The sequence below is a fragment of the Pyrgilauda ruficollis genome, unplaced genomic scaffold (genome assembly GCF_017590135.1).
Source record: "Pyrgilauda ruficollis isolate IOZ18807 unplaced genomic scaffold, ASM1759013v1 scaffold111, whole genome shotgun sequence".
In the NCBI taxonomy this organism is placed as follows: domain Eukaryota; kingdom Metazoa; phylum Chordata; class Aves; order Passeriformes; family Passeridae; genus Pyrgilauda; species Pyrgilauda ruficollis.
Genome location: NW_024509322.1, coordinates 1709033 through 1724665, shown reverse-complemented (window position 1 = coordinate 1724665; position 15633 = coordinate 1709033). Strand labels below are relative to the sequence as shown.

The 15633-nt window shown below is 40.6% G+C and overlaps 1 protein-coding gene across 1 annotated transcript in view; it reads right to left on the bottom strand.

Annotated features, from left to right (window-relative positions):
- Positions 1–440: 440 nt before the first annotated feature.
- The window catches only part of LRGUK (leucine rich repeats and guanylate kinase domain containing), a gene marked incomplete at its 3' end in the record, with an annotated part of 36289 nt that continues 21096 nt past the window's right edge, over positions 441–15633 (bottom strand). Inside the window, exons 11-15 of the mRNA XM_041477508.1 lie at positions 13421–13517; positions 11337–11450; positions 6953–7154; positions 5844–5951; positions 441–598 (exon numbers count right to left, since the gene is read on the bottom strand). Coding sequence (XP_041333442.1) covers positions 441–598; positions 5844–5951; positions 6953–7154; positions 11337–11450; positions 13421–13517 — 679 coding nt within the window. The remainder of the gene's footprint in view (positions 599–5843; positions 5952–6952; positions 7155–11336; positions 11451–13420; positions 13518–15633) is intronic.

The following is a 15633-nucleotide window of genomic DNA, read 5'->3' as shown; positions in this document are numbered from 1 at the left end:
TTCCTTCCTCTGTTGGGAAGATTTTTGTGGTTTTTTGCTTTAATTTCCCCCTTTTTGTGTTCTATCACATTAATTAAAAATAATCAAAATAAACCCGAGATATTTTTAGGAGCTTTTGAAGGGCTGAGTCTCCTCTCCTTAAATTTTCTCATTCTTTGGATTATTTATTCCATCAAATCCCTGAGCTCCAAAACTTCCCATCTTAGCTCCTTTTTTTTGGGAATGTGCACTGCAGGAATTCCAGAAGGTGTCCCTGCCCATAGTCACTGGATGATCTTTAAGGTCCCTTCCAACCCAAACCATTCCACGATTCAGGAGAACTGGGAAATATTGAAATCAGAACGGGACAGAGAACAGAGATTCATTTTTTTTTTCCCGGAAAATTGAAAAAGGTTTGGCTCCAACTCCTGGTTTATAAGGTGACAGGAGCTGCTCCTTACCACAGAGCCTGGTGGCGCAGTCAGCATTTCCAGGATGTCCCTGGGATAGGTTTTGGTGGAACGCTCCGAGCGGTCACCGTAGGATGGAGTCCAAGAGTGCGTAGCAGTTCCTCTGCCCGGGGACGACTTTTCCTCTGGGAAGCGCTGTTGTCTGGAACCTGGGATGGGAAAGATAATCCTCAACAAAAATATTCTCAACACTAGCAGGAAGGAACATTTCCATCTTCATTTTCCATCCCCGGGAGTGGCCAAGACCAGGCTGGATTGGGGTTTGGTGGTGGTTTTGTGTGGAAGAGGTTTCACAGAGACTTCTGTGAGCCAGAGAGAAGTTTGAGAAGAGGATCCATGCTTGATAAGAGGGTCCGGGTTTGATAAGAGGATCCATGTTTGATAAGAGGGTCCATATTTGATAAGGGGATCCATATTTGATAAGGGGATCCGTGTTTGGGAAGAGGATCCATGTTTGACAGGAGGATCCATGTTTGGGAAGAGGATCCGTGTTTGAGAAGAGGATCCATGTTTGAGAAGAGGATCCATGCTTGAGAAGAGGATCCATGCTTGATAGGAGGATCCGTGTTTGATAGGAGGATCCATATTTGATAAGGGGATCCGTGTTTGGGAAGAGGATCCATGCTTGGGGAGAGGATCCATGCTTGGGGAGAGGATCCATGCTTGGGGAGAGGATCCATGCTTGGGAAGAGGATCCATGCTTGGGTTTACTGTTCCTGATTTTTTTCATCTTTAACATGTTTTTTTCACAGAAGTGTATACAGCTTTTCAGTAATTGGAAGCTTTATATCACTTCTGTAAATACCTCCCATACAAAAAAATAATTTATTTAGTATCCACAGGTCTGGAGAAACCTGGGGTAGTGGAAGGTGTCCCTGCCCATGGCACTGGGTGGGCTTTAAGGTCCCTCCACTCAAACCAGTTTTTAAAACCAAAATGATTCTGAATAATTCAAATTATTTCAAAATTGAAAAAAAAAAATCTGGGATTTATCCTGTGTATAAAATCACATCTAAATATGAAATGAAGCCATAGAAATAACCTTATAAATATTTTGGTTTGGTATTCTTTCCTCTGAGGGCTCTGGTTTGCCAGGGAAGTTATGGATTCCCCATCCTTGGAAGTGTCCGAGGCCAGCTTGGAGCACCCTGGGATAGTGGAAGGTGTCAGGGTTGGAACTGGATGGGCTTTAAATTCCCTGCCAACCCAAACCATTCCAGCATTTTAACAGTTTCCAATCTCTGCATCCCATGGATAAAAGCTGCCAATGGAAGTACAAAGCATTATCAGCTCCAGAAATTCTTCTACTTCTGCTATTAAAAGTTTTTTAAAAAACTTACCTTCTCTTTTCTCCCTGGAATTCTTTTTATTTTTTTTTTTTTTTTACTCTGTACACCAGAAAAAGATCTTGCCCAGCAGTTCATTAAAAAAAAAAAGAATTATAAACCTCTCATAATCTCCCACAAGCAATCTCCCCCCTGCTCCAATCTCACTAAAAACCTCCCTTTTAAAGACAACCCTGGGGCAAGGTTTGGAAAATAAATTATTTCCTACAGTCCACGAGAGGAGAGGATCTCTAGAAATAGAGGAGTTAAACTTATTTAAACACCTATAAATGGAGCTCTAAGTGAATTTAATGGTGTGTAGTAAATTTAAAAGTTACTTTATGAGCAGCAGAATTGCCAAAATCTTGCAGTGTTAATGAAGTTTCTGTAGTGACAAGTCTGGAAGAGCTGCTGAGGAATAAAAAGCCCTTTAAAGGAGCTTCAGATACTTAAATCTATCTCCAAAAATACCAGGATTATATAAAAATCTTTTATTTTTAATCCTCAGGCTTTTTTTTTCTCCTTTTCTAATAATCTCTCTAGGGTTTGCTGGGGTTTGTTGCCTTTGAGACAAAAAGTCCCCAGAGTTTTTAAGGCAAGAAAATACAATATTATAGCAAACAAGGCAAGGAAATCACCTTTTTCATTTCAGATGAACGTGGAAGTTCTGGAAATGAAAACAAAATCTACCTTATTTAAAGCTAAATAAGATTTTTCAGCCGAGTCCTCACTGCTGCAGCTCTGAGAAGCCACAATGTGTACAGAAGCTTTTCCTGTGTCCACTGGGAAATTAATATTATTCATTCCTCCACGATCCAAAATTACATGAAATTATGAACTGATGAATATTGCACTGTCCTTTATTAAAATTTCCAGACATTTTGCCCTTTTTTTTTTTTCCAGCTGCTTTTATTTGCAGCCTTCCCCAGCCACATGGGCTGTGGATATTTGCTCTGTGCTCCTGAGGGAACTGATTCTCCTCCCTGCTCCAATGGATCTCAAATGGAAACAAATCCACAAACCATGGAAATTCCTGGAGTCAGAGGGAAAAAGTCCTAAAAACGAGCTGCTTTTTAATTCATCTTGCACATCCTCTTTTAACCATCATGTATTTTTAGTTTATTTTTTTTATTCCAATAAACTTCTCCTGCCTCTCTTTCCCTCCTGGAGCCAATTCTGTGGCTGCAGCATCAAGGAATTGGTCTGTTCCAAAGTCTGGGGGAGTTTTTGGGGTTTGTTTTTGTTGTGTTAATTTAGGAAGTCACGTAATTTAATACATTTAGGAATTGTTTTTAGTTTGGTTTTGCTGCGTTAATTTTGGAATTTACATCATTTAATAAGTTTAATACATTTAGGAATTTGTTTTTGGTTTGGTTTTGCTTTGTTAATTTAGTAATTTCCATAATTTAATTTATTTAATACATTTAGGAATTTGTTTTTGGTTTGTTTTGGCTGTGTTAATTTAGTAAATTCCATAATTTAATAAATTAAATAAATTTGGAAATTTATTTTTGGTTTGTTTTTGCTGTTTTCTGTGCAAATAAGGTTTGCATGGACCTAGTTGGTACCTGAGCTCACCAATATCCCCAGGCAAACTCTTCTATTCAGACTTACTGTGTAAAGAAAGGAAGTCTGCTTTGTTTCATCATTTTGAAAATATAGAGGTCATGATACACTAGGAAATATCACCCAAAAAAGGCAATACATTTAGGAATTTGTTTTTGGTTTGTTTTGGCTGTGTTAATTTAGTAAATTCCATAATTTAATAAATTAAATAAATTTGGAAATTTATTTTTGGTTTGTTTTGTCTGCGTTAATTTAGGAATTTACATGATTTAATCATTTAGGAATTTGTTTTTGGTTTGTTTTTTTCTGTGTTAATTTAGGAATTTACACAATTTAATAAATTAAATAAATTTGGAAATTTATTTTTGGTTTGCTTTTGCTGTGTCAATTTAGGAATTTCCATAATTTAATAAATCCAGGAATTTACATAAGGTTTGCTTGGCCTGGAGAGGAGGAGGTGAGGGGAGACTCCTCAGGGTCTCTCCAACCTCTGCTCCCTGTGACAGGAACAGGAAACAATGGAAGCTGTGCCAGTTTTAGGTTAAATTTTGGGAAAATTTCTTCTCCCAGAGGGTGCTGGGCACTCCCAAAGCTGCTCCAGGAGGGTTTGGACAATGACCCCAGGGTGGGATTTTGGGGTGTCTGTGCCTGGATGATCCTTGTGGAACCACTCGGGAATTACATGAAATATTGGGAACGGGAGATCCAGAGCCCAAATCCGACCTCAGAATGGTCAGGAAACTCCATCTGAGCCCAAAATCATCCTGAGGATAGTTGGAAACTCCATCTGAGCCGAAATCCAACCTCAGAGGAGTCAGGAAACTCCATCTGAGCCCAAAGCCATCCTCAGAATGGTAGGAAACTCCATCTGAGCCCAAAATCATCCTCAGGAGAGTTGGAAACTCCATCTGAGCCCAAAATCATCCTCAGGAGAGTTGGAAACTCAATCTGAGCCCAAAACCATCCTCAGAATGGTCAGGAAACTCCAACTGAGCCCAAAATAGGGTCAGGAAAACTCAAGAGCCCAAAATCATCCTCAAGAGAGTTGGATATCCATCTGAGCCCCAAACCATCCTCAGATGGGCCAGGAAACTCCATCTGAGCCCAAAGCCATCCTCAGGGAGTCAGGAAATTCCAACTGGGCCCAAAATCCTCAGAGGAGTCAGGAAACTCCCATCTGAGCCCAAAACCATCCTCAGAGGAGTGAGGAAATTCCAGAGCCCAGAAAAGGTCAGGAAAACATCCAGAGCCCAAAACCATCCTCAGGAGAATTGGAAACTCCATCTAAGCTCAAAACCATCCTCAGAATGGTCAGGAAACTCCATCTGAGCCCAAAATAGGGTCAGGAGACCATCTGGGCCCAAAACCATCCTCGGAGGAGTCAGGAAACTCCATCCAGAGCCCAAAAAAGGGTCAGGAAAACTCAAGAGCCCAAAATCATCCTCAAGAGAGTTGGATATCCATCTGAGCCCCAAACCATCCTCAGATGGGCCAGGAAACTCCATCTGAGCCCAAAGCCATCCTCAGGGAGTCAGGAAATTCCAACTGGGCCCAAAATCCTCAGAGGAGTCAGGAAACTCCCATCTGAGCCCAAAACCATCCTCAGAGGAGTGAGGAAATTCCAGAGCCCAGAAAAGGTCAGGAAAACATCCAGAGCCCAAAACCATCCTCAGGAGAATTGGAAACTCCATCTAAGCTCAAAACCATCCTCAGAATGGTCAGGAAACTCCATCTGAGCCCAAATCCAACCTCAGAGGAGTCAGGAAATTCCATCTGGGCCTAAAATGCTCAGAGGAGTCAGGAAACTCCATCTGAGCCCAAAACCATCCTCAGAGGAATCAAGATACTCAATTTGAGCCCAAAACCATCTTCAGAGGAGTCAGGAAATTCCAGACCCCACAAAAGGTCAGAAAAACATCCAGAGCCCAAAAACATCCTCAGGAGAATTCGAAATTCCATCTGAGCTCAAATCCATCCTCTGGAGAGCTGGAAACTCCATCTGAGCCCAAAACCTTCAGGGCAGTCAGGAAATTCCATCCAGAACCCAAAACTATCCTCAGAGGAGTCAGAAAACTCCATCTGAGCCCAAAGCCATCCTCAGGGAGTCAGGAAACAACATCTGGGCCCAAAACCATCCTCAGAGGAGTCAGGAAATTCCAGAGCCCAGAAAAGGTCAGGAAAACATCCAGAGCCCAAAACCATCCTCAGAAAGGTCAGGAAACTCCAGCGCCCAAAAAAGGATCAGGAGAGCATCCAGAGCCCAAAACCATCCTGAGAGGAGTCAGGAAACTCCATGCAGAACCCAAAACCATCAGAGCAGAGTCAGGAAACTCCATTTGAGCCCAAAAAAGGGTCAGGAGAACATCCAGAGCCCAAACCCCTGCTCCTGGAGGAATCAGGAGCAGCTCGTGGAGGTTCCAGGTCTCGCAGGCTGCATCATTGACAGATTTCAATAAATCAATTACCAATAAATAGGAATATCCTGCTGATAAAACCACTTTACCTGCCCTGCTCCTGAAGCCTTGAAAGCTGTCCGAAATGTCAGGTGGCTCCAAGCCCAGGTAGACCTTGACAAGGTGAGTCAGCTCTGTGAATGCCTCATCCAGCTCATCTGCACAGGGGGAAATGCATTTCGTGGCAGAGAGAAAAGAAACTGAATAAAAACCAACTTTTCATCAGTGCAAGGACACAAATCTCAGGAATTTGACACAGAAATACGCTTTTAACTTAGCCAGAAAATACAGAAATACATTGTTTGTCACAGAAATACATTTTTAATGTCTCTTGGGGTGCAAAACCTTCATCTTCACGAACAGCACATTGAAAAAAAAGCTGAAATTCTCTGCACTCACCTAAATATTTTCCTGTTGGTTTATTTCTTTAGGGCCATATTTAAATTGCAAGCTCTGTGTGCCACATTTACAGATTCACAATATTTTACACCACGGTGCTGTAATTTAATGTGGTGAACACCAAAAAACACCTCTACAAAAGGAATGAATTACAGAGGGATTCTTTCCAGAAAGGATTCTCCCAGCTGCTGTTGGAACCCATCCCAACCCTGGCATAAAGAAGACAACCTCCACAACCTGCTGTCCCTCAAACCCTAATTATCCCAAAGGAAATCAGCAATTATCTTGGTATTCTGCCTGCTGAGAATTGCAGACTCTCTATTTGGAATACAGTAATATCTATAAAGCAAGATGGAGGTTTGGGGCAGGGGCTGCTCCTTCTTCTTCACCTTCTTCATCTTCTTGTCCATGGGTTTGGGTGGTTTTGTGTAATTGGATTAAAAAGTCCACATTGTGGGCATAGATGGTTGGTTATTGGGTTAAAAGTGAAAATAATTTAGGTGTCATTTCTTAATTGGACAGTTTATCTTAAAAAGGCCTTGTTGAGAGAGATGGGGCTCCATTTTTATTTTGTTATTGAAGTGCTGTAGAACTCAGCTTGTGAGACTGTGACATAGATAAGAACTAACAAACATCTGAGTCCCAACAAGAAATACCATCTCACACATTTAATCCCAACCCTGGCAAAAAGAAGACAACCTCCACAACCTGCCGTCCCTCAAACCCTAATTATCCCGAAGGAAATCAGCAATTAACTCACCGGTGTTGATGACTGCATGGAAGTAGCTGGGCACGTCCTGGCTGACTTGCAGGTACATGTCCACCCTGCTCACCGCCTCTTCGATCTCCGGCCTGCTGAACAACCCTGTCCTCCTCAGGTGGACCCCGTATTTCCATTTGTCCTTTGGCACCAACAGCACGTACCTGGGTCTAAAGTGGGTATTCTTCAAGCTGTGGGCACCCTGGAAAATAAAGCAGAGGAAAAAAATTGGGTTTTTTTCTTGAAACTGTGAAATTTGGAGGTCAGTTTTTTCTCCATGAAAATATAGCAGAGAAAAACAGTGGTTAGTTGGTTTTTTTTTGGTTTTTTTTGGTTTTTTTTTTTTTGAAACTGTTTGTGAAATTTGGAGGTCAGTTTTTTCTCCTTGAAAATAAAACAGAAAAAAAAAAAACAGTGCATGTTTTTTAAAAATTAGTGTTTGTGAAATTTGGAGCTCGGTTTTTTCTCCTCGAAAATAAAGGGGTTTATTTTTGAAATTGAGTGTTTGTCCAATTCAGAGCTCAGTTTTTTCTCCTTGAAAACAGAGCAGAGAAAACAGTGTTTTTTCTTATTGAAATTGAATATTGGTTAAATTTGGAGCGGAGTTTTTTCTCCTTGGAAATAAAGCAGAGAAAACAGTGGTTTTTTCTTGAAATTGAGTGTTTGTTGAAGCTGGACCTAATTTTTTTTCTCCTTGAAAATAAAGCAGAGAAAACAGTGGGTTTTTTCTTGAAATTGTGTGTTTGTTTAACAAGGAGCTCAGTTTTTTCTCCTTGAAAATAAAGCAGAAAAAACTGATTTTTTTTCTTGAAACTGAGCGTTTGTTGAATTTGGAGCTGAGTTTTTTCTTCCTTGAAAATAAAGCAGAAAAAAACCAGTGGTTTTTTTTTTCTTAAAAATTAGTGTTTGTGAAATTTGGAGCTGAGTTTTTTCTTCCCTGAAAATAAAGCACAGCAAAAAAAAAAGGTTTTTTTTTCTTGAAACTGTTTGTCCAATTTGAAGCTGAATTTTTTTCTCCTCGAAAATAAAGCAGAGAAACACAGGGGTTTCTTCTGTGTTTGTTGAACTTGTTTTGCTGAGTTTTTTTCTCTCTGTTTATCCCAAATTCCTGGCTGGAAGTTGCTCTGCAGGCATTGGTGGCTACCAGAGCAAAGGGGAAGCGCTGCAAACATTGAATTTAATTTAAACCAGAACCGAGTGTCAGACTTGCAGCAGCCTCTCTGCAAGCGTAGGCTCAGCAAGATTTGAACTTTAAAAATTGGTGTGAGTCTCCTTTATGATTAGATTTCACATTAAAGGGAATGAACAGCTCTAAATTTTCAGTCTCAGCCCACGGCCCGTAATTAAAATTTCCTTTTAATGCTGCTAAATCACTTTTGTTCTGAGCCCTGTGGCAGATGATGGACTCAGCACCTTCTATTCCCACCCATAAATCACAATTATTGTTTCTCAGGGCCCACGGTGATACAAAACTCACTGTGGGATGAGGTTTTAGGTGACAGTGGCTAAGAATGAACAAAAACTATGGAAAAGAGCTTGAAAATGGCAGGAAGGGGAGGATTTGTTTTCTGGCCAGGTTTCTAAATCTCACAAAATCTCACTGACTGGAATGAGCCTGCTCCAAGAAGGTCACATTTCAGTCAGGTTTGAACTTGAAATATTTGTTAATTCCACAGAATCATTTCATTCATCTACACCCTCTGTCTCTGCCTCTAGATTCTGGTCAGCTGTAATTAAAATTTCATCCAAAAATTCACAATTTATGCCGAGACCCACTGCCTTCTTCTTCAGCAACCTCATTCACTGACCATATCTATTCTTAACATTTAAACCCATACATTATTTTTGATAATTTTGATATTTTTGAGTATTTGGATTTTTTGTTCTTGGAGGAACATCTGGCAGCAGCATCAAAGTGTGTTTCTGTTGACACAAACACTGAAAATCAAGTGCATGGAATGTGCAAGCTGCTGTTTCTGCTGATTTTGGAATATTTGAGTGAAAGCTGCATTGCTGTGAGTGCATAACTCCTGTGTGATCCCAAAACTTGGGTGACAAAAGGGGTTTTAGCTGCCTGCTTTGGCAATTCCCAGTAAAAGTTCTGGCTGGGGCCTGTGCTGTGGGCTCAGCTCCTCGTGAACAAACAAACACCACGTTCCATTCAGCTCCATCCCCTAAATTATTTGCTAACATCTTGTGTTTGCGGGGTTCCCAGATGAAGGGAGGAATGATAAATCTGACTCCACATTCTCAGAAGGCTAATTTATTATTTTATGATATTATATGATATTAAAGAATGCTAAACTGTACTAAAGAATACAGAAAGGATACAGAGAGAAGGCTAAAAGATAATAATGAAAACTTGTGACTCTTTCCAGGGTCTGACACTGCTTGGCCATAATTGGCCAAAGAGTCAAAATAATTCACATAAAACCAATTAAACAATTGGATAAACAATGTCCAACCACATTCCAAAGCAGCAAAACACAGGAGAAGCAAATGAGATAAAATTGTTTTCCTTTTTCTCTGAGGCTTCTCAGCTTCCCAGGAGGAAAATCCTGGGCAAAGGGATTTTTTAGAAGATGTGACAGTGACATTAACATGTCAGCTCTGGTGAGGAATGGACAGCTTGAAAATTCCACCAAGGTTTCATCTCCTGTTTTTCTTGCTTTGGGAATTTAAGGCCAGACAAGGAACACTCTCTGTGCCCATCAGGGAGATTCACACTCTGCCCAAACTGATGGGATAAAAAACCTGGAAATACCCGAGATGAAGTTATTAATTTGCTTTTTAATATCAGCCGAGCCACAGGCACTCAAAAATAGCATTGCAGCACTAAATTTGTCACTCATTTGAGCAAGGAAACACTTGGTTTTTAGTGCTGCTGTTATTTGTACATTTATATGCAAGCCAGTGGATGTGCATGGATTTATTTTGGGCCCAAACTCCTCACGAGCACCAAGGCACTCAACTGAAAATCAGATTTTTCATCACCAGTTTCCCAAACAAAATGATCATCTTGTAATTTATGACAATTAAAATCTGAATGCTCAGCTCAGGCTCTTGTGTTAGCACTGCACTCTCCAAATTTCTTTTTCTCTCTGCTGTTTTACACAACTGAAAATCAGATTTTTGTTCATTTTCCCAAAGAAAATAATCATAATGTAATTTATGAAATTTAAAACCAGAATGTTCAGCTCAGATTCTTGTGTTAGCACTGCACTCTCCTAATTTCTTTTTCTCTCTGCTCTTTTACTCAATTGAAAATCAGATTTTTGATCACCAGTTTCCCCAACAAAATTATCATCCTGTAATTTATGCAATTTAAAACCAGAATGCTCAGCTCAGGATCCTGTCTTGGCACTGCACTCTCCTACATTTCTTTTCCTCTCTACTGTTTTTTACTCAACTGAAAATGAGATTTTTGATCATTTTCCCAAACAAAATAATCATAATATAATTAATGAAATTTAATATCAGTATTTGATGAGGATGCTCAGCTCAGATTTCTGTGTTAGCACTGCACTCCCCTGCATTTCTTTTTTATCTCTGTTGTTTTACTCAGTGCCACATTCCAGGCACTCCTTGGAGCCTCTCCTTTTGGGATCTCACCTAAGGAAGCTTATTTTGAAGAAATAATTTGGAAGGAAATGCAGAATGTCTTTCCTTTTTGTCACCTGACCTAGCTAGTAAAGGGAATATAAGGGAATTAGAAGTTTAAATAGAAAATTAGCTAAAAACTTCAGCTTTTGGGGTTCCAAGAGAGGGATTGTGATTTTTTTTTGTGATTGTCTTCTACTTCTCCATGGGATGGGACTGTGCCACCACCCTGACCCACAGGGCTCAGCTCCTGCTCTCACTCTGCCAGGGATTTGTTTTATTTGTACTATTGCATTTGTATTTTTAATTTTCCTAGTAAAGAACTGTTATTCCTATTCCCATATCTTTGCCTGAGAGCCCCTTAATTTCAAAATTACAATAATTCAGAGGGAGGGGGTTTACATTTTCCATTTCTGGGAAGGCTCCTGCCTTCCTCAGCAAACACCTGGCTTTCCAAACCAAGACAAAAGGGAAGTGCTGGTGATGCTGAAAAAATAGACCAGAAATTGAAAATTTAAAAGAGCAGACCAGCAAAGGGATCCTTCTGACTAAACCAAGGTTGGAAAATCCCTCTAAAATCCTTTCCCCAGCACTGCCAAGGCCACCACTGACCAATGTCCCCAACTCCAGGGATGGGAACTCCACCACGGCCTGTTCCAATCCTTTATTATTGGAATTTTCCCCAATGTCCGACCTGAGGCCGTTCCCTGTGCCCTGTTCCAAAGCCCATGAAGAAATGTTCCCAGCCAGGTGATCCTCACCTCCATTTCCAGGTGATCCTCACCTCTATTTCCATGTGGACACAGGTGCCCAGCCCTTCCCTGGCTATGGATTCCACGGTGTCTCTTCCCAGTCCGTAGCAGTGGCCGCTGTATTTGTAGGTTGCCAGAAATTGCCCCTGAAATTTGGAACAAGGATAATGCCAAGGGAAATATTCCAAAGGGAACAACTTCCTCGAATGAGTGAAACGCTTTGGATTTCCCTGATTTCTGCCCCTACAGAGTTTCTTCCTGTTTAAATCAGCGTTAATGAGGGCACTGGGAGCCCAAAATCAGTGTTAATCAGAGAGCCCAAAATCAGCATTAATGAGAGAGCCCAAAATCAGCATTAATGGGGGCACTGAGAGCCCAAAATCAGCATTAATCAGAGAGCCCAAAATCAGCATTAATGAGAGAGCCCAAAATCAGCATTAATGAGAGAGCCCAAAATCAGCATTAAGGAGAGCCCAAAATCAGTGTTAATGAGAGAGCCCAAAATCAGTGTTAATGAGGGCACTGAGAGGTAATGAGAGAGCCCAAAATCAGAGTAAACGAAGGCACTGAGAGCCAAAAATCAGCATGAATGAGAGAGCCCAATATCAGCATTAATGGGGGCACTGAGAGCCCAAAATCAGCATTAAAGAGAGCCCAAAATCAGCATTAAAGAGGGCCCTGAGAGCCCAAAATCAGCATTAATGAGAGCCCAAAATCAGCATTAAGGAGAGCCCAAAATCAGTGTTAATCAGAGAGTCCAAAATCAGCATTAATGAGAGCCCAAAATCAGTGTTAATGAGAGCCCAAAATCAGTGTTAATGAGAGCCCAAAATCAGCGTTAATGAAGGCACTGAAAGCCCAAAATCAGCATTAAAGAGAGAGCCCAAAATCAGCATTAATGAGGGCACTGAGAGCCCAAAATCAGTGTTAATCAGAGAGCCTAAAATCAGCATTAATGGGAGCACTGAAAGCCCAAAATCAGCATTAAAGAGAGAGCCCAAAAGCAGCATTAGTGGGGGCACTGAAAGCCCAAAATCAGCATTAATGAGGGCACTGAGAGGTTAATCAGAGAGCCCAAAATCAGCATTAATGGGGGCACTGAGAGCACAAAATCAGCATTAATGGGGGCACTGAGAGCCGAAAATCAGCATTAAGGAGAGAGCCCAAAATCAGCATTAATGGGGGCACTGAAAGCCCAAAATCAGTGTTAATCAGAAAGCCCAAAATCAGTGTTAATCAGAGAGCCCAAAATCAGCATTAATGAGAGAGCCCAAAATCAGCATTAATGAGAGAGCCCCCATATCTGGCCTTGTGCCCTGTCCATGGATAACCAAATCCCAGAATCCTGGGAACAAAGTGCTGACAGCATTCCTGGCTTATCCCTTCCCACTGGAAAGGAAAACCCAAAGCAAGGGGCTCCCTTCTGGTGAATTGATATAAAAAATGGGAAATTCCAAGGGAAAAAAAAAATGCTCAACACATCTGCAAGGGGAACGTGGAATTGGCTGAGGCATTTCAAAGTTCTGCATTCCTGGAGAGATGGAAGCAGATTATTTGATGGTTTTTTAATTAAACTCCTTGATTATTGTTACCATGAAGGGCCAGCTCAGCTGTTCCAGGCTCCTTTGGTATAAATACAAATAACGGGCTCTGTTGTGGCTTTTCAAGGCAAAGTTTTGTTGCAAAAGGCATCAAAAAGAGCAGCTGGAGGCAGAAATCCTCCAGAGGAACCTCACTCCTTTAAAAGGGATTTGCTAAATTTCCAAGGAATTGCCTGCAAGGTTGCTGGAAAATGTTGAAAAAATAAAACCAATAAACCCCAAGCTGTATTTGTGCCTGAAAATAAGTTCATTTCTGTGTTATACTATTATTTAAATATTCCCCGCTGGCCATTTTGCCCATCTATAATTTCATTTACGGGAGAGAAGACAGCACAAATCTACAAGAAATTTGTGCTTTTTGCCTGTGAAACTTCAAAACACAACTGAGAGTGAATAAACATTCACACCCAGGCACGAACCTAACAGAAAAAATAAAATAAATCAGGCTTGGCCAGAGAAGTGGAGTTCACTGTGGGAGCAGGAAAAAGCTACAAGGACAGGAGTCAGGTACTTACTGCTTTCACCATTGTGTCAAATTCCTCTTGAGAAATGAAATAATAATCGAATCTGTTTTCTTCCCCAAAATAAGCTTCCCTGGTGGTGTGGCAGGGCCTGGGAGATTGATGGGATAATAAAGAAATAACCTGGTTTCAATCCCTGCAGCAGCTCTGGAATAGTGGGAGTTGGGGGGTGCAAAACAGGGAAACTAGAAATAATTTTATTTTTAAGCAGCAAAGAAATACGAGAAATAGAAAGAGGTGCAAATCACACCCCTAAATGCTGCGTGTTTGAAAGATGAACCCATAAATACACCAAAAAAAGTTAAATGTAACGTGGTGTTTTGGCTGTAAATCCCTCCCCAGCCCAGGCTGGCACTGAGAAATGATGAACCCATTTTATTTTATTTTTTTTTTCCCCAATTTTGTCAGCTTGGGGATGATATAAAGTCAAATCCTGAATGTGGAAAAGGAGCTGGGCTGAACTGTGAGGTTAAGAAAGAGCTCAAAAAGTCCAATTTTTAAACAGATGCCTAATGGGAAGGGGAGAGACAATCCTGAAAATGGGGAGAAAAGTGGGATAAAAGGCAGGGAAAGTAAAAATTCAGCTACCTCGGCTTCACACCAGGATAAAACACTAAAAAGCCACCAAAATTCCCCCCCAAACCCAGCTAATTAATGCAGGTAGCAATTTAATACTGAAGAATTCACTTAGTCTGGTTCTGTTTAAAAATCAGATTTTTTTTTCCTTTTTTCTGCTTTGTCTTTGAGGTGGAAAAAAAGGGATGGAGGGATAAACCTCAGCTACCTGAGCTTCCCACCAGGATAATGCACTAAAAACCCATCAAAAATACCCAAAAAACAGATAATTAATGCAGGTAACAATTAGAGCCTGAAATATTCATGGGCTCTGGTTCTGTTTGAAAAGCAGATTTTTCTTCTCATTGCCATTAAAGAGGGAAAAAAAGGCTGGGAAAGGAATTCCCTGCTATCCCAGAAGGATAAACCTCAGCCACCATGGTGAAACACTAAAAAAACCCAAAAAATCCCTAAAAAAACCCCAAAAATCCCACAAAAAACCCTCAGTTAATTAATGCAGGTGACAATTTGAGCCTAAAGTATTCAGTTGGTTCAGGTCTGTTTGAAAATCAGATTTTCCTCCTCATTTCTGCTTTGCCAGGAATTCCCTTCCATCCCATAAGGACAAACCTCAGCCACCAGGATGAAACACTAAAAAACCCCAAAAAATCCCTAAAAAACCCCTAAAAAAACCCCCAGTTAATTAATGCAGGTAACAATTAGAGGCTGAAATATTCACGGGCTCTTGATCTGTTTGAAAATCAGATTTTTCTCCTCATTTCTGCTTTGCCATTAAAGTGGGAAAAAAGGCAGGGAAAGGAATTCCCTTCCATCCCATGAGGATAAACCTCAACCACCAGGATGAAACACTAAAAAAACACTAAAAAACCCCAAAAAATTCCCTAAAAAAACCCCTCAAAATCCCCCAGTTAATTAATGCAGGTAACAATTTGAACTTGAAATATTTACAGGCTCTTGTTCTGTTTGAAAATTAGATTTTCCTCCTTGTTTCTGCTTTGCCATTAAAGTGGCATAAAAGGCAGGGAAAGGAATTCCCTTCCATCCCATAAGGACAAACCTCAGATACCAGGATGGAACACTAAAAACCACTAAAAAACCCCCAAAAATCCTTAAAAAAACTGCCAAAAAACCCCAGTTAATTACTGCAGGTAACAATTTGATCCTGAAGTATTCAGTGGGTCTGGTTCTATTTGAAAATCAGATTTTTCTTCTAATTTATCCCAGGGAGCTGAGCTTGAAACCATTAAAAATTCAATGTCAGCATCAGAGGGTGGCACTTTTTTCCCCCCCAAAAAATGAGAGCAGCCAGTTCCACACGGGCTCTGTAAAATTCCCTGATTTTTTCTGGGATAACACAAAACACACCCAGCTCCAAAGGTCACCAGCCAGATGGTTGGAGGGGCCAATTTCACTCCATTTCCTGCGATTTTTACACATTTCAGCCCTTTTTAATTGTTTACATTCAGCCTGCCAGAGTATCTTGCATAAAATCCATTTTTAACGAGCAGAATGTTTTGAAATTTCCAGGCAGAAAATTGCTGAAATCTCCCCTGAATAATTAAAAATACAACTTTGCTTTATGGTTGCAATTTTCTGCTCTGTTAAGGTTCTGTCTATTCCTTTTTTTTTTT